Raw genomic sequence first — 24,776 nt, 5'->3', positions numbered from 1 at the left:
CCGGGGGTGGGCGGGCCGGAGGGGCGGCGGGGGGCGCTCCGGGGCCGGGGTTCGCGGCGGCGGTTCCTCCCCGCGCTCGTCCCGCGGTAAATCTAATTTTATTCCGGTTTTTGCTGCGGCCGCCGCCGCCCCTGCGCCGGGGAAGGGCTGAGGGAGATTCGGCGGGTGTTGGGGTGTCTGAGGCCCCGGGACCTGCCCCCTCCGAACCGTTAATTAATCAACGGTCCCTGGTCTTTCCAATAAGTAAAATTGTTGGAATTAATCAAAGGTCCCGGGTGGTTCAGAACACGCTGCCCCGTCCCGTCCCGCCGTGGTTTCGGGGGCTCCCTCCGGCCTCAGCCCTGGCAGGGAACAGCCCACGACCCCCAGCAGGGGCTGAGATAACGCTCACTCCCTGCAGTACTGATTTTCTTACTCAAAACCATCAAAACCTGGGCAGAACCCGCACAAACACCCTCCTGGTTCCCCACACCCGGAGGGTTTGGGTGGGATCCCCGAGGGGCTGCAGGACCCCACAATAGGGCCACGGGACAGCGAGCCCCTCTCCATCCCCTCAACGGGAGGTCACCCACACAGATGATTTATTTCTGGAGGCATTAACAGGATCCAGCCAGCACTGAGGCTCCTGGAGATGCCCTTTGTAATAACTCCAGACCAGGGTCCCCAGCTTTTGTTTTTTAAACCAATGCAATGTTCATTTATTTTTGTACTTACAAAAAGAGCCGCCCCATGGTACCCCCTCCCCCTGCCCCTCCCCCAAAATGCCTTTTACAAACATTTAAAAATTAAAAACCAGATGATGACATGTTAATTTGGTAGAATTATTTTGAAACATAGCTTTTGTCATTAGAGTTAAATTTCCTACAAGATGACTTTGTAGAGACAGCCTGATTATCGGCCAAATAAAATTCCATATTACAAGTTAGCAAATTCTAGTACAAAAATAGTCCATGTGTTAGAACAGCCTCATTATTATTATTATTATATTCACAGGAAAGAGTCTATTGGCTGCATAATACCTTAATATTTATGAAATTTCTTTTTATGTGGCTCATTCATCTAATTTAATATAGTGTTGAGCCTCAATAAATCCTCAGGCAAAAACCCCTAAACAGGGTTAAATATGCTGTTCAGTGTACTCTGAAGTACTGTGCTTTTCACAGGACATCCAAGAAACCCCACAAACAGTTCTCAGCTAGTTTTGTATTAAATGAGATCCAGGTCCAAAAGGACCCCCTGAAGTACAAATCCACGGCTTTCCACAGAAACAGAGGCCACAGCTTCGATGGTTGAGTTTCACTCGGAAACGGTCCAGCTCATCCACTCCTCGTTTCCACGAATCCCCTCGTGAGCTTTGAGCTTCGTTAAAAACTAAAGCCGGTGGCTGCGGAGGCCCCCGGGCCCCTCCGGCGCTGCCCTCCTCAGGAGAGTCCTGCGACCGGCTCCCGGCTCCTCCTCTGCCTCTGCCTAACGCTCTTCAGCAGTTTCTCTCGGACCAGGCCCCGCAGGGAAAATCGGGGGAAATGCTACTTGTCTCTCAAGATGTCCAGCTGCTCCTGATACTCCGTGAAAAGCCTCTGGAAGCGGAGGTTCTGTCCAATAACAGGAAGAAGCTCTTTCAATAGTTCTCTCTTTCGTAAACCCTGCACAAGAAACACAGAAGCATCCTCAGAATGTGTTACCCGACATCATTAAGGTATTTCACAGAATTGTGTTCAATTCAAGCCTTTTTTCCTGCCTGTGGAGGGCTGTGTATTTTATGTTCTCACTCTGCTTATGTGACTCGCAGAATGAAACCGGTCGTTACACGGATACCCGCTGACGAAGCCGGCGCAGCCTCTGCAGTTACAGCCTCCAGACGTGCTCCGCCAAGGGAAGGGGCTCCATCAGCACCCCACTGGTTCAAACCTGCCCTCTGAAGAGCACAGAGACCCCAAGACACGACCACGCAGCACCTGTCTGTGGTCTCCATGAAATAAACCCACATGCCAGGGGAGGAAGGCCTCTTGTGAGACAGGAGCAGAGCATGGAGAGGGGCCCAGAGGCAGCATAAAGAATTTGGGATTGCTTTTTTGCCACTAAGCTTGATCATATTGCAAGTTCTATTGTCCATCTGTGTTCTATGTTTCTATGCCCATCTGTTTTCATGGGAAATCCTTTCTTGTTCTTTGCTAAACCATTATCAGGACTTACCATAACTGTTGATTCCCACTGACTTCCAGCTGAGTAATGGACTGGACCCAGTAAATCCTTGCATAATTCTCGCAAACGATATTCAAACCCTGAATATTATCGGAAAATAAAATCATGTTCGTAAGCATTTCACTATATATAAGCGCTGCACAGCGTAACTGACAACCTTCAGGGAAGAGTTACAAGTATCTACAATAAAATAAAGCAAACCCATCGATTTCTGAAAAAGCATATTCTTTTAACAGCAAATCTTTGGAAAGATAAGATGATTTATAATGGATTTGTTTTAGAGTTCCAAAGGGTTTTATTTTAAGCTCTCAAAACCAAAAAAACTACTAAAGATGATCTACAATAGGGAGAAAAACTGTAGTAGTGACTCCAGTTTGTTTTAAGAGCCAACAAAGCCATCCATCAAAGGGTACATTGCCAATCCAGGTATAAGAGACTGAATATTCTAAAGGGTTAGAATTCACTAAGTGTTGACATCATCATAGGGATAAGGGTAACTAACAGGATGTACAATTTTTGGCAGTTTAGCAGACCTGGGAAGCTGCAGGCACAGCAAAGCAGAGTGTGCAGTGATGTCCTGGGTGCAAGGCAGGGGGATCCCCCACACGACAGAGGGGTTCAATTAGCAAAGACTTTTACAGGCGCGACTGTCATGTTACCCTATAACCCATTATCAACATTTTAATCTCAACTGGGGAAGGACAGAGAGAACCACGTGCAGTTCATCAGGCTCTCATTAAACAGGCAGAGCGTTCATTAACACCCATGCGAGCGCGCGGCAGGCTCACCTTCGTTAACGAGGTACCGTGCATAGATGAGGAGCCAGTGGCGGTACTCGTGGCTGGACTGCAGCGTCAGCGCCGCCGCCACCTGGCTCTCCAGGAAGGCCAGCGTGGTCTCCTGCTGCACCAGGTGGGGCATGGAGAACAGCCTGGCAGCCTGCCGTCCCGAGCTGCAAACCAGGGGAGATCAAGGTGCCAGCGTTAGCTCAGATGCTCCTTTAGGGAGTCTGTGTCTGCAGAAGGAGCTGTTACACACTGATCCCCACACACCCAGAGCCCCCCGAGCTCAAGCTTCTCACTTCATCACAAACTGCCTTCGCCCCAGAGGACCATTTTCCAAGGTCCACGCAGGGTTTCCTGCCTCCTGTTCTTCTTCTCTTCCTTTCACCTGCCTACTCTTTAAAAACACACGCTTTTCAGTGACTGAGGGCTCCTGACTGTTTATGGGAAATTCAGGTGACTGCCTTCACCTTTCTTTGCCCCTCCCAGGGAAAAGTCACGGGACAAACAGAAGACAAAGTGAGCCTAAAGCACTGAAAGGATTTCTTGCAAATAAATCTATTGTCGGAAGAGAGTTAATTTGAAAAAAGTAACCAATTATTTCCTTTTTGAAAGAAACTGTTAATTTTTAGTCCGATATTTTCTCTCTCTCAAGAAGAGAGTGTTGTTTGCTTGGACTTCAATTATTTTTCCCAATTAATTCCCTTTCATCCACAAGGGAATGCGGTGAGAATGACCCATGTCATCATTATTATTGTTATTTTCCTTTTCCATTATTGTTCTATTAAACTATCTCAACCCACGAGCTCTTTTCCCTTTCCCCTCCTCTTTCCCCACTCTTCTGGGGGAAGAGGGTGAGCGAGTGGCTGCATGGTCCCAGTTGCTGGCGGGAGCTATTAAAAGTCTTAAAAGTTAACTCCCTGATTCGAGCACATGGGTAAGTAACAGGGGAATAAAAGGCAAAGAAGTTGATGAAACGAAGCAGTGAAGCGCGTACTTTGATGTCCGTCCCTGTATTACAGCTAAGGGCCCAGAACACAGCATGGCTTCTTGGGATGGTAAACTGTTCCTGAAGTCTGCACATTGTGCCAGAGAGTCCTGTTTGTCAGAAACCAGATTCCTGAAATGAAAAAAACACACACCAGGTTTGAGGAGAGCAGGCAGGGACATCAGAACTATGCTCCTTACTGATGGGGAACATTTCTACATGATTTCTCAGTTGATCTAAAGAACAAATATTGTGTTTTTTCCTTTCCAAAGTATTCACATCAAACAGGTGACTAATAACAATTATTCCAAGGAGGAATTAAAACAATAAACACCTTCATCAAGCATGCTCATTACACTAAGTACCACAATTATATTAAGACTGCAACATGTTTTTTCCTCATAGAAAGACAGTAAGGGATCTGTTTGGGAAAGACACAGTAAATAACTTACCATGGACATTTTTTTACGGGAACTTACACCTTGGCAGAACTAAGAGAATCCCTGGGGAAAGCCCTTGATCACAGCCCGGGCCCCAGTGAGGCACTGGTGCTGCTGGAGCCTTTCCTTGTGTAATGACTCTCCCATGGGAACTCTGAGGATAATGATTCCTTCCCTCCTGCCCTACCTGAGTTACTGTCTCCATTACACTTTTCAGTCCTGGAGACACAGAGCTCTCTTCAAACAGACACTAAGGAGTGACGGGGACTGACAACACCAGGCACATACACATTCAGGACTGAGGTGCACAGGTCTTATTTTCTCTGGGAACTAGGCAAAATTATTTTAACATGTCTAAACTCCCAGCAAAACCCTGAAAATTGTTTTGAGAAATTTTCCAGAGCTGCATTCTTTTACATAAAAAAAAAAAGAAGTGAATTGTAAGGCTAGGTTACCTTTAATCATTGCCAACTACTTGACAGACTCAAGTGATGCACATCAGCAAAAGTATACACAGGTGTATGTTAATAAATAGAAGAGTATACACCGTGGAGGACAGAGTGATGAAATCAGCTGTAGTTTTTCATTTTCAAAATTTGTCATCACAAATCATAACAACAGCATAAAGCCTAGGCATAACCTGGTCAACTAAAGCAAAGCTAAGCCTGGAGTGGGATCCTGCTCAGACTAACCTTCCAACTACAGAGGGAAGCAGTAAATCAGAACACAGGTCAGTTCAGCTAAGTTATAAAAGTGGGCAATAATCTATAACTTACCACGTAGCCAGAGAAGGATTAAAACAGTATGCCTTTCCATCAGACATGCTCATGACAGGAATGCCGTGCTGAGTCAGCAGGATCTGAGAGACAGTCGCATCGCTTCCTACAAGTCAAGTCAGACCAAGGTATTTCTTTTGGAGTCTTGTGTAACGTTCATAACGGTAAAAAGAGCTATCCACCATTAATTACCAGTCAGAGCAACCACCACAAAAAGGTGAGGTAACTGTTATTCTCAAGCACTGATCAGGAAGGTCAAAACACAAGATAACAGGTGAGCACCGGGCTCAGCGCAGCAGCATTAAAATCGCTCTTCCAAAAAATGCATTATCTGTCTTGATGCTGCACTTTATACAGAACATTGGCTTAATTGGAAATGTTCTCCAGATCTAGGGGCAATCTTCAGCAATTCTGTCATGTCTTCCATAACCCAAGAAACCTTTTACCTTTCTTTTTCCCTTTAAGTTAAAATTCTAAAAGCCGGTATCCTCAGAAAAGCGTGCTCTCTGAGAGGGGATGGCTGGAGTCTCTTATTTCCAGCACGTCCCAGCCCAGGGTTTGTGCATGTAACTTCTGATGAAGACATCTGACACTTCTCCAGCTAGTTTTGATTAATACTGTATGGGTTAAAGCTAAAATAGAAGCCAATATGCTCTAAGACACTGCTTTTTTTGATCATTTCTTTTGTGCCAGATAATGGCAATGATAGAAACTGAAGATTTTGAAATAAATCTGAAATAATCAGTTGTTCATCATTAAGATAACACACATGCAAAGTACACACAGGGAAACTGCTACAATAGTAGATTTACATAAAATAGTTGGTTTCTGATCTTCACAAAACTGAATTTTCACATTCAGAAGCAAGCCAGAATATAATAAGCTACAGAATCTTGCACAAGTCTGTTATCTGCTGATATTCTCATCTCAGTCATTTCTACTGTATTTCAACATTGCCAAGGGCTTCTTTTTATTACATAACAAAGGAAAGTTATTTGTTTAGGCTTTTCAGGTTTCATAAAGTTTCAGCATATTCATAAATGGCACTGCATAGTACAGGTGGGCTCAAAGATTAGTAAGTAAACGACCCTTTTCATTACCTGAAAATATCGTCTGCAACGACTCATCCCTGACAATGGCTGTCTGCTTGTGAACGTCCCTGGAAAAGACAAAGGAGAAGCCTGTGGTTTATAAACAATGAATGCTACAAAATGTCATGAATATTGAAGAAGTGCAAAGTTGGGGAGGGGGGGAGGAGGCTTGTGAGTTTGGTCTTTTTTTTTTGGTTTTGGCATTTTCTTCACTGCTTTGACAAAATGAGTTTGGCAAACTCTACCCCCTCACGGCAGCCAGGAGCCAACAGCATCGAGCAGCTTCTACGGCTTTTATGAGGAGACCTCATTACAGCAAATACAGAGGATCCAAATTACACCTTCAGGAGCTCTGGCTTGCAGGAGATGTGAGGTTAAAGTCAACTGCTGTAAACAAGCACTGCAGTTTTTGTCATGGTATCCTGAAGATGGCCAGAGCCTTCTAACTCTGAAACTCATGTACTTTATTGGCCAAGTACGATGGAAGTTGGAAATAGCCACATTTTTCCTTTTCCCCTCCCCAAACCCCTCCATCTGCATGACCCAAGTCTATCCTGGGGAGGCTGTTTCAGCTCATAACTTCTAGCACCAAATCCAGCATTATGGAGCACCCTAGAGCAGAGAGGGAAAGGGTCCAAGTCCTGCCCAACTAATCCTTCATGTTATATCCACAAATGGACTTGCGCTGGGGTCAGTTTACGCCGCAGGGTGACACGATGGCAGTGTCACCTCCAGCAGGAGCCCCGTGGCACTTACCAGACAGAGAGCGTAGCAGCAGTGGTGAGGGCCATGATGTACGAACCCGTGCAGTGCAGGGTGGAAATGGGGGTATTCAGGACGATGGGAGGAAGGAGGCGACGACCACAAGCTGAAAACACCGACAGCGTTCGTTTCTCACAGGCCACACTTACAATCTCACTAAAACAAAAAATATTCAAAAAGAAACATTAAACATTTACATTTTGTCAAATGCGAGTAGCATTAAACCAACCCAATTTCTTAAGTTATCGTACAGCTCGGGTTAATTCCCCAAAAGGGAACTATTACAGCTTTAAAAAAAAATCCCCCAAAAATAATCCTTGGTACCAAAAGGAAAGGTCAAAAACTGGACAGATTCTATAGAGATGCATTCCATGCTGCCTTCGCTTAGCTATACCTGGGATGGTCACCAAAATCCCTAACAGAAGTGATCCAGTTCATCAACTTTTCTCAGCAAGTAGAGAAAAATACCATTAAAGACTCTACTTATTTGTAATTATGTGGGTTTGGGTGTAATTAACTTTCTGTAAAGTGTACTTTTGTACCCCTAAAAGTGTTTTCTGGCCTTCGGGACCTCCTCCCTCCCCAAGACACTCCCTTACCAGCTTCCTGCTGCAGTGAGGATGCGGCTGGTGAGCACCGTCTCCCACTCCTTTCCTTCTCGATTGCACTTTAACCTGCTCAACTTTGAGCCTCCCACGGTGGTCATTTCATTCTCCACTTCAAGGTACATTGACGGATCTGAACTTACCTGAAATACAAATAATAAAATACTTTTTGGAAGAGGAAAAGGACTACTCATAAAAGCAGTAGCTACTATTGGATCCAAACCAATTCTGTCTTTAAGAACAGATTTAAGTATGGCATTCTCTGTTTGAAGTGGCTTCAAAATATAGTGTGGTACTTTTCAGACATCTGAAAATCAGTCTTGGCTAAAAGAGAAATAACGTCTTTGCATTCAGAGCATATGAGCAAAGAAAGGCACACGCAGAGAAATTATTTCATAAATACAAAGCAATACTATTTGCCAGTCTCTCCAGATGCAGAGCACCTCCAGAGAGCTCTCAGAAAAGACTTGGTTTGTCTCTTCAGCAGTGTCCTCCCAACACAACTGTAATAGCAGCACAGCAGTCACCGTCGCGGTGTCCTCACACTGAGGTTACCAGGAGGAGGGACCCGTGAACCAGGGGTTCTCTGAGCTTCAGCTATTTCAGAACTGCCCAATTTTTAGCTCATTTGCCATTAACTTTTCTCACAGAGACATATTCTTAGAAGCTGAAGTGTACCATCTTGCTTGCTTGAACAAATACACATATTAAAACAGTAATTTATCAAAGGATCTGAATAACCTAAGAATATTTTTAAAAACAGGAGTTTGTTGGGTTTTTTTTAAAGTATTAAGCTTTTTTCCCTTATAGTCCACTTACTTGTAAAGTAAATGATTTCTGTGGGATTGGGGTTGGCAGTTTAAGTGCTAATGCTGGTGCAGAGATGCAAGCAGCATCCTTCTCAGAGGCCAGTGCAGCTGGGGACTGGAAAAAAAAAATAAATTGCAAAAATAGTTAGATTTTTCCGTTAAGAAACTTTAAAACATTATTACTCTATAACGTAGATTCATTTGAAAAAAAATTTTTTTTTTAATTTCAAATAATACCAATTGCAAATATTAACCTTTTTCCAGTTAGTTTTATAAATACAATTTTTTAATGTAGCTTCTAAGAATTAAAAACCAAAACCAAAGCAGATGTGGTTTTTTTTTTTTAATACCCCCTCCCATTTTCAGCTGCAACTAATTAATGGAAGTTCTGGTATATTGCATGGAAAAGCTCTGAATACTGAACAGAGGGATCTATATGCCCTAAAATGATGGAAACTGTGACGCAACTTATTTCTTCCCAGTTCCCAGGCCAGTCACAACCGTTTCAGTGACCATGGCCCCCTCAGCTCCTGAGCTGGGGCCACTCTCCATCCAAGAACACCAGAAACTGAGGGCATTTCATTTGACTACACAGGCGTTTGCCACTAGCACAGCTCAGCATGCCCGTACCCATCAGTGAGCAGCTGCACCTCTATGATGGGCACATTTGCCACACCATGTGCATTGCTTTTTACAATTTGAAATTTTACAAAGAATAAGTTTTGAGGCAAGGAGGAAGGATAGCTAAAAATTCTGAGGGACAGATACTACTTGTGTTTCCCTGCCGTGATGGAACAAGCCCACATCAACACTGAAAGCCACAATGAATCTTATTTTTTCCACCTGAACAGTTAAAGTTACTGGCACGAGTCTGGAGTCTTTCCGAGGCCGTCCTTTTTTCTTCTTTTCTACCGTTTCTCCCTCAAGTTCCAGTTTCCGTTTGGGTGCACTAAGTGGTTTAGCAGCTGGAACCTTCTCTTCGCTGTCACTGCTGCTCTCCAGGATATCCTTGGGCTTATTGTCCTTAATTAAATTCTGATCCTTCAGTCTAAGCACATAAGAAAAAAAATAAAATTCACATTTTCATATAAGTTGATTGCAAAAGCTGCCCCCACCCCATCCTTGCTGATACAAGGATGATACTGATACATCCTTAGCCTTGTGTCTAAGCACATAAGAAAAAAAATAAAATTCACGTTTTTATATAAGTTGATTGCAAAAGCTGCCCCCCACCCCACCCTTGCTGATACAAGGATGATCTGATACTGCAGATGCATCCTTAGCCTTGTGAGAGTTATTTCCAAATACACAACAGCAAGGGGAGGAAGCCCAAGAGGAATGGCAAACCCTCTGCCAAGGCACAATGTGCAATGTAGATATATGTAAGCTCATCAGACACATTCTCTCCTTTAAAAAAGTTAATCAAACTAGCAGTTAGCAATAGGATAAAGCTGTAATTAACAGCTTTATTTTAGCAGTCAGTTCCAATTCAAATCAGGTCTCTTTCCCTGGGTTGATACAGATAATTCAGCACTCTGGGGGACACCAAAGTAGTTCATCTTTTCCCCTCCAAAGGAGGTTCTGCTCAGGCAGAACTTCATTTCTCATGCTGGTGGCCAGCCCCAAAAGCTGTCCTACTCAGCTCTGACTACTCTAAGAAAGAAGCGCCTCCGCAAACCACACAAATGACCTCACCACTCTGTTTTCCATTTCAGAATACAACATAACTAAAGATGACAAAGTGCACATCCCTGAGAACTCTGTTGTTAACTGTTACACACTAAAATAGGTAATTTAATCACAGCCTTCCCATTCTCTCCAATAGCGGGTTATTAACTCACAATGTTTTGCCACTTATTCCATAACCACTCAGCCTCCCAGAGACATCTTGCACAATCCAAACCTTTTCTCTTTGGCACCTGAATGATGCCAAACAACACGCTTTTATCCATACTTTACTGACGCATTAAAAGCAATTATGAGAGCAATTTAATACATCTTGCTTCTGCATCATATGCTTAAACCCTTTGACATGAAAATATTGAAGTATTTAGTGAAAACACATTTTATTGATAGAAGTGTGTAGTTCCCCAACTTACTATTTTCTCAAAGCTGCTGTTATTTCTATCCTTTGTTTTGGTGAGGCAGGAACACTTATGAGGCAGCACACTATGTCACAAAACCAAAGGCTTTCTTGGTTTGTTTTGGGGTTTTTGTTTGTTTGGGGTTTTTTTTGTTTTTTGGGTTTGTTTGTTTGTTTGTTTTTAAATCATGTGGATCCAGAGCCAAAACCCCCTAAAATCAAAGCGCTGTTGTTTTTTTTTTTTTAAATCATGTGGAACCAGAGCCAAAACTCCCTAAAATCAAAGCATTCTTCTCTGCTTGCCTTCAAGGCATAACACTGGAGTACAGCGGCGGTCGTTGCGATGCGAGGCTGCCTGCAGACACGGATGGGAATGGATCCTGACAGCACCCTCTGCCCGTTCAGAGCTGCAGGCTGGGGATTGCTGCCTCCCGAGGAGCACAACCACGCGTGCAGGCAGCACACAGCTCCTGCAGCAAGAGCTCTGACTCGGAATACACTGAAGAGTCTGCTTGATCCCAAATGCCAGGGACAAACGTACAAAGAGATAACGCCAGCAAATAATTCACCTATTGACAGCCGTCCCCTTCCTTCCCATTGTGGAGAAGACCCAGGACAATTTCTGGAGCAGCAGCACCACGACATCCTCACCACAGAGTCAGCCCCGTAACTCCACAGGACTACCCCTCTCTTCCCTTTGCCCCCAGGCAGTGCCTTACCTGTCCACAACAGTCTGGTTTGCATTGGTTACAACAGCAGTCCCTGAGGTGGCTTTGGATCGCTCTGTGAACCTCGAGTCAAAGGCTTTCATAGGCTCGATCTTGGATGGGGTTGTCAGCACAGAGGAAGAGGATGCAGGAGGAGCAGTTGAGGCAGAGGTAGCGTTTACACTGTCGATAAAAGGGACAGGAAAGCAAAGATTGAAAGAAACTTAGTATTAGTAACCTGCATGGCTGATAACAACTAGCTGGGATTCACACCACCGGCTGGACGTCACACTGAGAACCTTCTGCTCACGTACACACCGTACACACGTGAATTAGGATGTGCTTTCCTCTTTCACACACCAGGATCCTGCACGCTTTAACTGTTCTCAAGAGCTGCTCCTGACACCTATCAGAGCTCAGAGCACCATGTGTCTGCACAGATCTATCTAGACTGAGATATTCCCATTTATTCACTACTTTTAATTCAGGAATGAAATGACACTTTGTGCTGGTACTTACGTACCCAAAGGGAAAGGATGGCTATTTGAAACAATGACTGGGGGTCTGGTTTTACCCCTTGTTCAGGTAACCAAATACATTCCTTTACAAGATTATATTCCACTGTTTATCAATCAAACATTTTGGGCTGAGACAATTCAAGCCAGGTTTTGATTTTGTTGTTGAAGAATCCAAACCAATTACTAGGCCTTCCCAAGCATAACTCTACGGGAAAGGAATGTGTTTTCCCCACACTAAAGCATTCCAGGGAACTGCTATTTGAATAGTTGTTTACTTTAGAGATTTTTCAATTCATTCAGAGAATGAATTGGAAGAAAGAATGGCCCTAAGATAACTGATGTTTGTACTAAAAAGCAGTTACAAATCCAATTTCCAAAGAAGAGGAAATTTAATAGTTTCATCTGTCAATCGTTTCTCACAGTCTGCCCACTCATTTTTTAATCTGTGGCCAATTTCAACTAAATGTGATGGAATGGTAGAGGTTCCAATGACATCCTGCACTTGCAAAAGCTATAAAAACACATGGAGGATAAGAAACCAAGTCAGTGTTACCATGGAGGGGAAAGCAAGTAAAATTTAGTTGTTCCATAATGAATTTGGCAGACACACTGGCCACCAGCGCGTGTGCATTGAGCAGTGACTGTCACTGTGCTCCCTCTCCTCTGTGGGGGCTGTTACACAGGGAAGAGCATCACCACGTGTGAGGAGAGGAGATCTACAGGACAGAATTTGATGGAAAACAGGCTTTGTTACTTCCAGTGCTGGAAAACCTTCTATTATTTACTAATAGCAACCCAGTCATCCATAAGCAAGTCAATTTGTTAGAGCATTAGCCATCAGCTGGGCACCTCATCGCACTGAAGTTCATTTCTAGAACCGTGCACATGGATTTATTCATTGCTGATTTATCACTATATAGAGTAGGCAAATACTAACAAAATCTTGATGCTTTCAGGAATATTAGATTCTTGAAGTTTTGCAGTAAGGAAACCACTTCAAAAACGGCTTGATTACAGAACTGTAAACAAGAATTAAAACCAAAACAGAGTGATCTAAGTGAAAACCAAAACTGCAAATACTGACCCATCTTTATTGGCTGCATCATCTGTTGGTTTCATACTGGCCGCCGTTGGCTCTACAGAAGGCTTTGAAGTATTAAGGGAATTCACAGCGTTAGAATCTAAGGACATGAGCTGCTGGTTGCTTTGAGAAGACATCATCGAACCAGACAGAGATCCAGATATTGGGATGCTATTGAAAAAGGCTGTAGAAAAATCCCTAAACAAAAAGACAAACAAATACATTTCTTGAAAACACTTTAAAAATCATATTTAAATATAACTGAAAAAGAATAATTTTAACTAAACTATTGGTTCCATTCTTCCCTCTTCCACAGGTGGATACTCAGATCCACCCCAAATAAACCACCCCCACCCAACTTTCCAGAATCACTTCTCACAGGCAGAGGCTAGAGCCAGCATGGATGTAGCTGTGAACCTCCAGCAGGTGCCTGTCCCCTCCTCTGCAACCGCAGACACTGAGAATTGGTCTTGTCTATTAGAAGAGTGCTCTCATAGCTAAGAGAACATAGGTTGAAGCTATATTCCATACGTATACACAAGGCATTTCCAGCAAGTGCTTTAAGATGCTGTAAAGTTAAGTTAGCAAAAAATAAAAAAGGATTGTGAAGACAACTTCCCAACGTACCCAGTGTCCAGCTGAGCTATGCAGAGAGGCGTGATCCTTCTCCGACCATCTGCTGTTCGTGTTTCAACTTGCTTTTTTAAGAGATTCTGTTGGGAAATATATTTCATCATAATTTCCAATAAATAGGAAATTTATTTTTCTCTTTTTTTTTCCCCACCAACTGACAAGAATAGGTGTATTAGGTGAAAGACATTCCTCAATTAAAAATCTGTTAATAAAGATTTTTTCCGTATTGTCTTTGAACCATGCTATTATTGCATATGTAGAATCAATCAACGTTTTCATTAACACAAGTATATTTTAATACTGCAACTTCTTCTTGACCAATAGTAGGTGTTTAAGCTCATATAGTACAAAGTACAAAATTATTCTGATTCTCTCCACATTACAGTCAAGTCCAAAACATTCTCATCTCCGTGCACTGAATCCTTCATTAAAAGTTATGTTTAGGAAGGAATTAAATCAGGCTTTCAACCTCCTTCAGTGAGAAACTGCAGCAGTTCTGCAGCTGGGCTGTCACCAGCTGCCTTTGGTTTTCTTTCCGCACACATCACAGAAACACCCACAAGCCCTTCCCCAACACTCTTACTTCTGCTTAAAAGCATTTAACTTTTCAGCAAGTCTCAGTAACGCCAACTGGACCACTCACGGGCTGAGAGGTGCCGTTCAACATGACCAAGGAAGCAGAAATCTGTTTTATCATAAGCAGTTTGGCATTTATGGGCTCAGTCCCTGCCACTCTAGGGTGAGTATCCCCAGCACCCACCTTCCGGATGTCCTCCAGACTCTCCCCGTTGACCATACTGGCCACCTTGGGAGCCGCCGTGGCGGTGCCGGGCGCGTCCCTCAGCGAGCTGTTCTTCTGCTCTCCCTGCTGCTGCTGCTGCCTCTGCTGGTACTTGAGCATCTCCGGGTTCTCGATGATGGTGGTGGACAACTGCGCCTCAGTCATGATGGCCAGGCTCTTGCCATAGGTGGACTGGTGGATGTTGCTCTGTGGGCGTTCAGAACGGTTCAGGCACAAAGAGTGACTACAACTGCCTGCGTGACATCCCCAGTTATAATGCAATGGACTCACACACATCTGATGGAATCCAGAAAATGCAAATGCCCTCGGTATGGTTTATACGCTACAGATTACTTTTTCTTTATATTTTCAGCTAACACTGAATCAATATGGAAAATAATTGGAATTCGAGGCTTTAGTTGCTAATAGCAATGAGAGGAAAAAACAGCCAACAGCAATCAGCTTAAAAAGACTTGCATATGTGCAAGTCAAAGAGTAATTTTAAAGTGTTTTGAAGCACCCACTCCTTGTTTCCTTGGCCAAATAATTACTTCAAAAGTATAATGATGTGTAAGCAAGTGGATGTTTTCCAAATAGACTTCTTTCCAGAATAGGAACTAATATCACAAATGTACTCTTGACTACTCTTTTTTAATGAGTTGTGAAGTAGACAAGAACACATTTTTCTGTAATACGGAAATCAGTCACTACATACTTCTATAAATAATCCAATATATTAATTGAATCAATACACGGCTTAAATAAAATCCCAGATCCCCAAAGTGCCTACTGCACCTTTTCCTCCTCGCTGAGTGGGTCTCCAAGTTCATCCTGGGAGAAGTCCAGAAACGCCACCGATCCATCCATGGAGCACACCAGGATACCAAGGCCATTCAGGGTCCTGAAGGAAAACAAAGATGGATCTTTATTTCCATCTCTTTCATTCAGGCAAAGGGCCAACACAGTAAACTGCTCAATAAAAATCTTAGCATAAGATTTATTATCAGAGCAACTCCTGATGGCACCAGAGCAGCAGGACAGCAAGGAGACAGGGTGACGGAGAGCAGAGTCCATGTGCCCACGCTCCTTTGGGGACTGCACACAGGGAGGTGCCATTAGAACAGCACATCTACCCACAGCATGGTCCCCACCATGAAAACCCTTCTGGGGGGGTAACAATAGTGTTCACAATGAATAACGAGAGAAAACAACAAATCTGTTTCCTATAAAAGACGTACAACGTTTGTGTGCTACTGGAACTGGGGGAAGAAAGGGTGTTATTGGTCATCATTTGTGTTTTTAAGCACACTGCACATGTTTTTGCATGTGGGATATATTGTAACCCTCTTCTGGAAGCCTCAAAAGGTTTTCTTGGTGGAAGAGAGAGAGGAGAAACTATACATTCTAGTCCTAATGGAATGGTAATTCCCATATATAACCTACTATTGCACATTTGAAATAAATAATATTTGCTGAGTTTTGACTGCTAACCCAGTAACTTCCAATCGCAGAGCTCACAGAGACAGACATTGTGGTTCACACATGACTTGTTTCAGGGAACAGCAGAGAAAGGGAAGGAGGCAGAACCCTGAAGCCCTATCCAAATTACTCCAGCAAGGCTTTAAAACTTATTACACGCATCATCATTACAGGTGTTTGAAAACATGTTTTTCCGTGGCAGCTGGTGCCCTGACAGCATCCCACCCAGACAGCAGCCTCAGCCCCCGTAACTGGCTTCACCACCACCACCCCACCTCAGAAAATGATAACATTTTGCTTAGCAGGCAAAATTGCTGAGCTCCTATTGACTGCTGGATCCAAGCAATTATTCTATGAAAAGATAATCATGTTCAGATATTAGGGTGATGGATCCAAGTCTAAATCTCCAAAATAGAAATGAGAGAGCTACAACAGCATCACAGTGTCAGATTTCTCTGAACTCACTCAGTTTGTTTTCAGAATGGAGCATATTTCTGGGAACGTTCCATATTATTGACATTTTAGCCATACGTTTCAATTTGTAAACAGGATATAAAATAACAAGCTTCCTGATGATCTTTTGTCTCAAATATCCCACAAACCCATTTCCTCAGGAATTGTGAAACATTAACCAGCTATTACTCCCAATGACTTTATGCCATAAAAACTGTGCAAATTGCAGATGGAGAAATAAAAAACACTCCAGGAAAACAAAGTATTCAAAGCCATTGTACTACAACAATAGCAGCAGTTCTTATTAAATACTCTGCTTATTGGCTTCCGAGCCTTCGTCTAGTAATGAAAGCAAAGTGATTTGGGTTTGAAAACTTTTTATCATGCTTCACCAAGCTCGATGGCAAAATCCACATGGCACACAGGAAACGGGAAGTTAAAGAACTGTAAGCTTTAAAATTTATGGCATAAACCCACCAATATTGTTATAGCTATTAGGGTATTTTACTGCATCAGGTTCTAAATACATTAGTTTTTATTCAATTTTAATGCTACCCAACCTCAACTGACCTCATGCCAGTTACTAATGCTACTACCAAAGATGCTGCAACAGAATCAAAAACTTCAGGAAGCGATTATTTGTATTCCAACAGCCACAATCTCAACTGTTTCAAGGAATTTCCAGTTACTGTGTATACCTAAAGCTGACAGCGACGCTTGGGCTTTTGTAACATGAGCAGAAGCCAACTTACCAGGAGATATCCATGATAGACTTGTCAAACAGCTCGTGTATGACAACTAACGGCCGCTTCAGACACGTGAGCTTGAAACAGAAAAACAACACTCAGAAATTTAGGAGTTCTACAGTACCACAAACATTACTGCACTAATTCTCTCCCGGAGTGTAAAGATAGTCACCAAAGGAGACCTAGCCAGGAGACAGTGTCTGCCCGATGGTCTGAAGCACCTTCTCACCCACTCTCCTGCAGGCACAGGAAAACTCTGGAGGAGAAGAGCCCACATTCTACCCTGCCCTCCTCTCTGAAACGCCAACCGAACTTCTTAACTGACTTGGTCTTTAAAGCATAGTCACCACTCAAGAAGTAATTCCCCAGATGCTAAAGACAGCTTCTATTCTGAGCTTTTCTGAGATAAGGGTGTCGCAAACTGCCAGCGCAAGAGGAAGACAGAAAACAGATGAGGTTCCTGTGTCCTCACTCAAGCTACTTGTCTAAGCGAAGCCTCTCAAGAGCAAAGGGAATTGGACTCACAATTATTCTTAAAGAGGATTCCTCTACATTTATAAATCAGCTTAGTAATACAGAACTGCATACGAAAGTTCACAGCAACCTGTTCTAAATCAGATGTTCTAAGGTCCTTTATGTTAAACCAAGGGACTGAAAGGAAGCAGAAGTCAATGGGGTGTAGGATGTTTCATGCTCATGGGCTCCCAGATGCAGTGTAATAGTCATCTTCAGAATTTATTTCTTCCATATTCCCACAGGTCTGTGTTGCACACACATCCATTAAGCTCCTCAGGGCAAAGACTGCCTAGAACTCTGCAGTTCTGTAACACCCAGTAGAGCCTCCACAGGCACCCTACATGAAATCACTGTATATATAGAAAAGAAAATATACTGAGTGATACTTTGATATGGGTATGCACTGGCAGCATTGCCAGAAGCAGATTTAGTGTTATACATTTAGGGATTGATGGATAAATATCACTCTGGAATCTATAAATAGTAGATTGCAGTTAGCAATTAGTGTGTTTTGGCACATGTTCTCATGACAAAGCTTTACAAATCAGTTAAATTTATTCTCTGTCCTTTGCAGTTGCCAAATAACCTGTCTTGCATTTATAAATGTGAGAACAGCTACTCTTCTCTTTGCCAGAATAACCATTTTAGTGTAGATTTTAAAGTAAAATCCAAACTAGATGTTGAAAACTTGAAAATCTACTTTAAAAGCTTGTTCACTTTCACATCCCATTCCACAGCAGAGACAGAAGCCAGAACAAAGCAGAAAGATGAGCCGTGTAGATGCTCAGAAACAGCTACCCTGGGCCTGCTCTATCCTCCTCGTGCCCACAAAAGCACAACTGACAAAGCGAGGCTCCAGGGGCGATTAACGGATAGGTGGGATGAACATGGAGAAACAGTACAGTCCTTCTCTGGAGAGACTCACGTAAAGAATGAGTAAAAGACAGGAAGAAAATAGGGCTGAATTGTGTTTATTAATGTGATAACACATTATTTCCCTTCACAGCTCCTCCTCTGAGCAGGGCAGCCCATTCTGCTGCTGCCTTCCAGCTGCTCTGGCTTTAGAGACACCAACTGACACCAACCCCTTCCTTCCCCCCAGCTAATCCTGCAGCAACGGAGAGAAAAGACTAAACACGAACCCAAATAAAAGAGCTAGTGCTGTACTCGGGACCTTTGTGCTAAACCCCCAAAACACCCCAATGACCACATCAGCCCAAAGTCAGCAAAAACCCCACTTACCCACACAGAGAGAGATCGGTCCTTACTCCCGACAGCACAACAGCAGTAGGGACAACTCGACTTGGTGGAGCTCCCGTTCTTTTGTTTTTTCTTGAAGATTTTTGGATTGAATTTCTGAACAAATGAGATGCCCCAAATTTTATTACAGCCATTACACACTTCAGTATGAGATCTGCTTTAAAAGCAAGTTTTCCACTTAAGAGTGAAAAGAAGCATTTCATGGAAACAAAGTCCCTAAAGCAGGCTGTGTAAGAGCACTGACGAGCACCGCGTGTGCTTTCCTAGGGAGCTTTCTGAGTGCCTGGACAGGAATGGCAAATAACGTTAATTTTCCTAGTGGTCACAGAACAGCTAACAAATGTAGCTCCTGTACTCCCCCTTATCTTGATCACCTATGTCCAGTTCTCTCATCACAAGAGCAAGCTGATTGCTTCCAACACGTAAGGTTGACATTTTTTAAACACCACAATGAGTTTGCTTTACTAATCTTGACACCTGTCTGCACCTCTTGCCCCATATATGCATAGAAGTATAAAAAAGCTTACATTAGAAGTTTTACTTCAGGAATAAGTTGCTATCACTCACCACTACAGTAACTGCCTTCCGATGCCCTACAAAATCCATGTTGGTTTTCCATCCATCTCTTTCAATGATCTGAGCAGTAGGTCCAGAATTATTCATGGCGTGAGCAGAAACAAGATAGTGACCATCAGGTGACCAGCTGAGACGCAACACGTGCGTTGTGCCTCCACACTGACAAAAAGAATAAAAAAAACCCATCTCTTTAAAAGCATGTGGCAAACAAAGGATTTTTAATATAAACTATTTAACTTTTAGGTTTAAAATTATTATATTATTAAATTATGATTGTAAAGTCAGTCTTTTGTGAATATAAAAGAACACCATCACATACATTTCTCAGCAACTCCACTCCATGTTTATACAGGTGATATAGTGTAATTTATGAAGCCCTACCAAGAAGGGGAAAGAGGAACTTGGAGAACTTTTTTAAAGGAAACAAAATGTAAGTCTTTTTGGATACAGTACACTCTGTATTCACCACAGGCTGCAGCATCCCAGCTGCTAGTGATGAGACCTCAGCTTGCAACACCAGCTCAGACATGAACTCAGGCACTTACAGTTTATTACAAAGAGTAATAGCTCTAATCACGATACCATAAGATCACTGTAAAACACCTCATTCATGAAGCACTGGCTTCTGTCCCCAGAAATCTGACTTCTTGATCAGCATCACCAGGTAACAGCCCTGTGATGCCAGACCAAAGCTCCCTCCTAAACACTCACTTCCTTTCTGATAGTGGCCAACAGAAGATGCACAGGGAAGAACGATGCAATTACTGTGCCAATACTTTCTTGGAATAACCTCTACATTTCCAGAAATTTACTTAATTGTTTGCATAACCCATGTAACCTTGGGCACACCATCTGATGGCAATGAGAGTCTCAACGTAATCACATGTGGTGTGAGAAAGTCACCCTTTTTCCCCCCCTTTTAAATCTGCCATCCGATAGTTTAATGTGATTCGGCACTCTTAAATTAACTACTGCTGCAGCAGAGTCAGAGTTCTTCTTACAATTTTCCTTCATTCTGTTGGAACTCACTTGGGCAGCCACACGTCTGACATACCTCATCAAAGGGTTTCGTGATGCTGGTTTCCAGCTGCCAGTCCATGGTCCGCCACACCTTCAAACTCCGATCGTCAGCCTGGGAGGCAATGTATTTCCCAACGGGATCCCAGGTCAGCCCTTTCACCAAGCCAGAATGCCCCTTCAGAGTGGCAAGAATTTCTGTGCAGACAAAATCGAGAGCAGAGAGGAGTTACTGATACCTCCTTTGGGACAGACTGTCGAGGGGTTTACAAGATCTTTCTGAAACAGCATATTAAATATAAACTCTTTTGATATACAAACAGCAACATATCAACCAAACTGGAACCTGAGTTTAAGCTAAGAATGATATAAAAAAGTGGGAAAGGGAACTCTGGACAGAATAATGGGTGCAAAACTCTTCATAAGAAGCAGATGAGAGCAAGAGCAGCAGAGCACAGGCCGTTCAGAACAGCACTGTCAGGCTATGGAAAGCAGCAATTTAACCGGAGCTTCAGCTAAACAGGTCAAAAAATATATGTATATATAGACGTAACATCAAGCTGAAGCTCTATCTATTTGGGATGTTGCAGAGAGGGTGAAAAAGAAAATACATGTAATAACAATGTTCATGTAAAATCAGCAGCACAACCTGAACACAGCTGTTGCCTACAGCAGATGGAATCCTCTGCTCATTCCCATCCAAACCTGGAAGGTTGGACTCGCCAGACTGCAGTGTGTCTTCTCAAAAGGCAGACAACCCATTCCCACAGTCAGTGAAACACACCCATGGAGGGCAGAGTTTGTCACAAACCCTTACACGCTTGCACATCTGAAATGTCAGAATTCTCACCTGGAAATTTGACAGCATTCCAGATAACAACAGTGTTATCCACACTGCAAGAGGCCAGCCAGGCATCGTGTGGAGACCACGCTACATCCATGACATCTGCTCGGGGAAAAATACGTTTCCATTTAAGACGTTAATGGTAATCAGAGAATCCAAAAATCTTTTTGAAAAGAATCTGTTTCTCAACATTTTTTCTATCACCAAGAAGGAATTATCATGTCTCTGGAGTGGAAGGTAAGGCTCATGGGGATACTCCAACTTAACGTGGTCAATAGGAAACAAAACAAAACTCCAAGGCAGAGAGTGCAGTGGTTAGTGATCAGAGGCACCACTAGTGCCTGTGTAAAGTACTTCTTCTCTGTTTGAATGAAATCAGCAACAGCAGCTATCGCAATGCACTCGCTTTATTCCTACACACGTGATCAGAGCGATTTCCATCTCGCTTTTAATCATAGCTCATGTCAGCAGGTGCAAAATGTGTTTGAAATTATCTGGTTTATTCATCTTCTGCATCGCTCTTTAGTTTTTTCTAACTAAACATTAATATTCTTTGGCTTACAAAGACTTTATCATCTACCAGCCAGGAGATTATTCACTGCAAGTGAGAACATTTATTTAAATAAAAATACAGTTTAGCTTCCTTTATTCAGATTAGTATTTAAGCTAGCAAATAGCAAAATATAGGTTCTTTAGTTGCTAATTTTTCTACTACATAGTTGCCGGAAGGTTTCTACTACATTGCCAGAAGTTACTTGTATGAAAATCTGCATCTGATTAAAAATGACATTTTCTTTTAGATTTTCATTGTTGCTCTTAAAAGTAATTACTGACTTCCCACCAAATACATGTTTTGAGGAAGACAATGTGACACTGAACACCAATTTTTTTTTCAAACACGTGCAAATTATGTTGTTTCAACATCTTTTAACTTACCCCCTGAATGGCTTCTGAGAATCGACACACACCTCCACTGCTCCACGTTAGTCAGTTTGCTGCTTGAGCCAAACACAGTGCTAGGTCCAATGTACCTAATGAAAAGAGAAACAGTTACCAGCAGAACCACCTCAAGTGCTTAAAACTTTCTTCCTAAAGAAAGCCAGCAGCACAGCACACTTCATTGTAGAGTCAGGTATTCCTGCAATGAAAACTAAAGCAAAAAAAAAAGAAAAGTACTTTTTAGAGAAAGCAATTCCAGTTATTAAAAAATTAGCTTCAATAAAATGAATAATTTCTACGGATAGGAAAGAATGGTAACGTTTAAGGTAACTCTTCAGATCTCATCAGGAAGCTTTCTTTGAGGCCAGAAGAAAATGGCTCAGCTCCTGGAGAGCAGAGGGACTGCCCAGGCAGACCCAGAGTAGGTCTCCACCACCAGCGACGTGATGGCACCCGTCGCAGCCAAGCAGCAAGCCCCCAGAAGGCAGCCCCGGGAGGGAACACGGGGAGAGGCAACAGAGTAACCTGCCTGAAATAAAACATAAAACGGAGAAGAGAAACATGCTTACGCAGCTCGTTTCCACACCATGATCAACTTGTCGTCTCCCCCCGAAGCCAAGTACACGCCATTGTTTGACCATCGCACACAGTTCACACACGCTGAAATTAGAGGAAAAAGTTCGTAAGATGAAATGCAAGAATAAGTTCATCTTGTTCTGGACTGTGGCCAGAGTTTCCAACAAGCAGAACCTGACAGGAGATGTTTAGGATTTAAGTGTGCTTTTCCCACTCACAGCAGTTCCTCTGCTTTAGATAAATGAATTGGTACTTATCTTTCAGTAGCACTTGAAAAACTTCTTACTTTAAAAAAAACTATTCCTTATTTTAAAACCTTTCACCAAAAGCAGCTCAAAGGAAGAAAGATTGATATTCATCTAACAAAGGAAACTGCCTGTGGTAAATGAGGTGGGACTAAGAAGACAAAAAAGGAAAGTTGTATCTTGAAGAAAGGGGACAACTTGCTCAGGTAAGTCTCCATTCAAATGTAACGTGCAATAAATCGGGAATAATTCCGAAACTATAACCAATACACTGCCTTGGTGTTTTCTTTAGACTTAGTTCTTCTCTTGCTCTTTCCTCCAGAGCTCCCCAGTTTCTCAGAACGTGCATTATCCATTACTTTTCAGCCGCAGATGGAAAAAGTTCATAGGGAGATTTCCAAAGGTATCCATATTTCTCTGTATTATTTTCCCACATTTTAACAACATTTCCTGCTGAAGAGCTAAAAGGTGCATAGGCAAAGTGTGAGAGCCCTCTGCTGTGTTCCTCTGACTCCTCACCACTGCACAGGGCATGATTTTTGCAATCACAAACACGTAATGCTTATGCTTTGGCAAATCACCAACATTCAGGGGGGAAAAAAATATCTTTGTTACCTAAGTGATTGTCCATCTGACAAAGCATCTTGGGAATATTTTCATTCTTTTCATCTTCCTCTTTCAGGACAGGAGCCATATTCCAAATCACAACTTTCCCAGAATCCTGGCCTGTGAGAGAACAAAAATCCCCCCCCCTTTTAAATACAGGCTAAAAAGCTTTTCAACTTGATGTCAGTTCCAGACGGATGATAAGATTCAGGCGTTGCTGTAGCAGGAACTCTGGAAACATCTGAATACAGACGCCATTCTCTATTCACAATTATTGATATAATTACACCGAGTCAGAAGTGTTTTATTGTTCTTGACACTATAAAAAGTTATACAGCCTTGTTAAAAAAAAAAACATACTGTACATAATGACACTATAAGGATAAACTATTTATAGTAAAATTGTATTAATAAAAGATAAAAGATACATGCAAATCCTAAATTGCAATTATTGTAGCCAACATTATTCACTATTGTAATCCAAAAAACATTTTTTTGCACCTATTTCTTGAGCCATTCCATTTGTATAATTGGATTTTTTTGTCCCAATCACTCTACTGTTTGCCAGGTCAAAAAGCCCAACTTCACATTCAGTTCCTCTTCAAATAAGTAAAGCAATGCTGTCGGTGTGGCCACGGCTCAATTACTGCAGCCGCTGTCTCGGTGGTGTCCAAGAGGAAGAGTGTATCAGAAGATGTGCCCCTGCCTTCTGCAGTTACTGCACTTTTCAGTATGTTTTAATGACTTACATAATTATCTGTTCCTTAGAGATATGTGATGTGTCTTTAAAAGGGTCAAACCAATTAAGGTGTTGTGAAGGCACAAGATTATTACTATTATAGCCCCAAATTCTGCCTTCTATCAGCACACAGACATACCTTGTCCTCCTGTTGCAAACTTGGTCCCATCTGGGTGAATGTCCACGGAAAATATTGGCTTTCCTGGAATCAGAGAACAAGCAGCAGCAGTCTGAATTGGTGTACAGTGGAGAGAATGCAGGAGCGACAACAGACCCATAACCCCTCTGGCTGGCAAACAACTTTCTTCTGCTAAAAGCCAGAGTTGTAACAATTATGGCTGACTACAAGAGCTGAAAGCATCCTGATGACAAAAATGACAGCCCATTAAAGTGGGTAGGAAGGTTATTGTGCCACAACAACCCAGAGATAACCGAGGCCTCCCATCCAGCAGGATATGCCAAACCCCTGAAAGCAAAACAAAACCACAAAGCAAGTGCCAACAAGGCAAAAGCCTATTTGAG

The 24,776-nt window shown here is 42.6% G+C and overlaps 2 protein-coding genes across 2 annotated transcripts in view; both read right to left on the bottom strand.

The window, feature by feature from the left end:
• PPIL2 (peptidylprolyl isomerase like 2) overlaps positions 1-549 on the bottom strand; it is a 60,917-nt gene extending 60,368 nt beyond the window's left edge. The window contains exon 1 of the mRNA XM_014943975.1: positions 471-549. Within this exon, the coding sequence (XP_014799461.1) occupies positions 471-549 (79 nt within the window). The remainder of the gene's footprint in view (positions 1-470) is intronic.
• A 125-nt stretch (positions 550-674) lies between these two features.
• LOC106889231 (protein HIRA) lies at positions 675-24,547 on the bottom strand. Its single transcript, XM_014944069.1, has 24 exons — positions 24,394-24,547; positions 23,525-23,635; positions 22,658-22,748; positions 22,086-22,180; positions 21,156-21,251; positions 20,343-20,503; positions 19,280-19,447; positions 18,695-18,808; positions 16,943-17,013; positions 15,054-15,159; positions 14,238-14,465; positions 13,472-13,557; positions 12,848-13,042; positions 11,258-11,428; positions 9,299-9,503; positions 8,466-8,570; positions 7,641-7,789; positions 7,036-7,197; positions 6,289-6,347; positions 5,189-5,294; positions 3,982-4,104; positions 2,991-3,154; positions 2,194-2,282; positions 675-1,643 (listed from the first exon to the last, which is right to left on the bottom strand). Exons 1-24 carry the CDS (start codon positions 24,530-24,532, stop codon positions 1,527-1,529), a joined length of 3,111 nt encoding a protein of 1,036 aa, XP_014799555.1. The 5' UTR covers positions 24,533-24,547; the 3' UTR covers positions 675-1,526.
• Positions 24,548-24,776: the final 229 nt, after the last annotated feature.

This window comes from Calidris pugnax, unplaced genomic scaffold, assembly GCF_001431845.1.
Source record: "Calidris pugnax isolate Ruff unplaced genomic scaffold, ASM143184v1 scaffold138, whole genome shotgun sequence".
In the NCBI taxonomy this organism is placed as follows: Eukaryota; Metazoa; Chordata; class Aves; order Charadriiformes; family Scolopacidae; genus Calidris; species Calidris pugnax.
The sequence above is the reverse complement of the archived record's forward strand: the minus strand, read 5'-3'. Positions and strand labels throughout refer to the sequence as shown.

Excerpts from the sequence above, each read along its gene's own strand:
- LOC106889231 (XM_014944069.1), bottom strand. The coding sequence starts at position 24,532 with ATGGGTCTGTTGTCGCTCCTGCATTCTCTCCACTGTACACCAATTCAG. Across the intron at positions 23,636-24,393 it reads GTTTGCAACAGGAGGACAAG|GCCAGGATTCTGGGAAAGTT; the intron begins GTATGTCTGTGT and ends GTTCTCTCACAG. Across the intron at positions 19,448-20,342 it reads TCACGAAACCCTTTGATGAG|TGTGGAGGCACAACGCACGT; the intron begins GTATGTCAGACG and ends TCTTTTTGTCAG.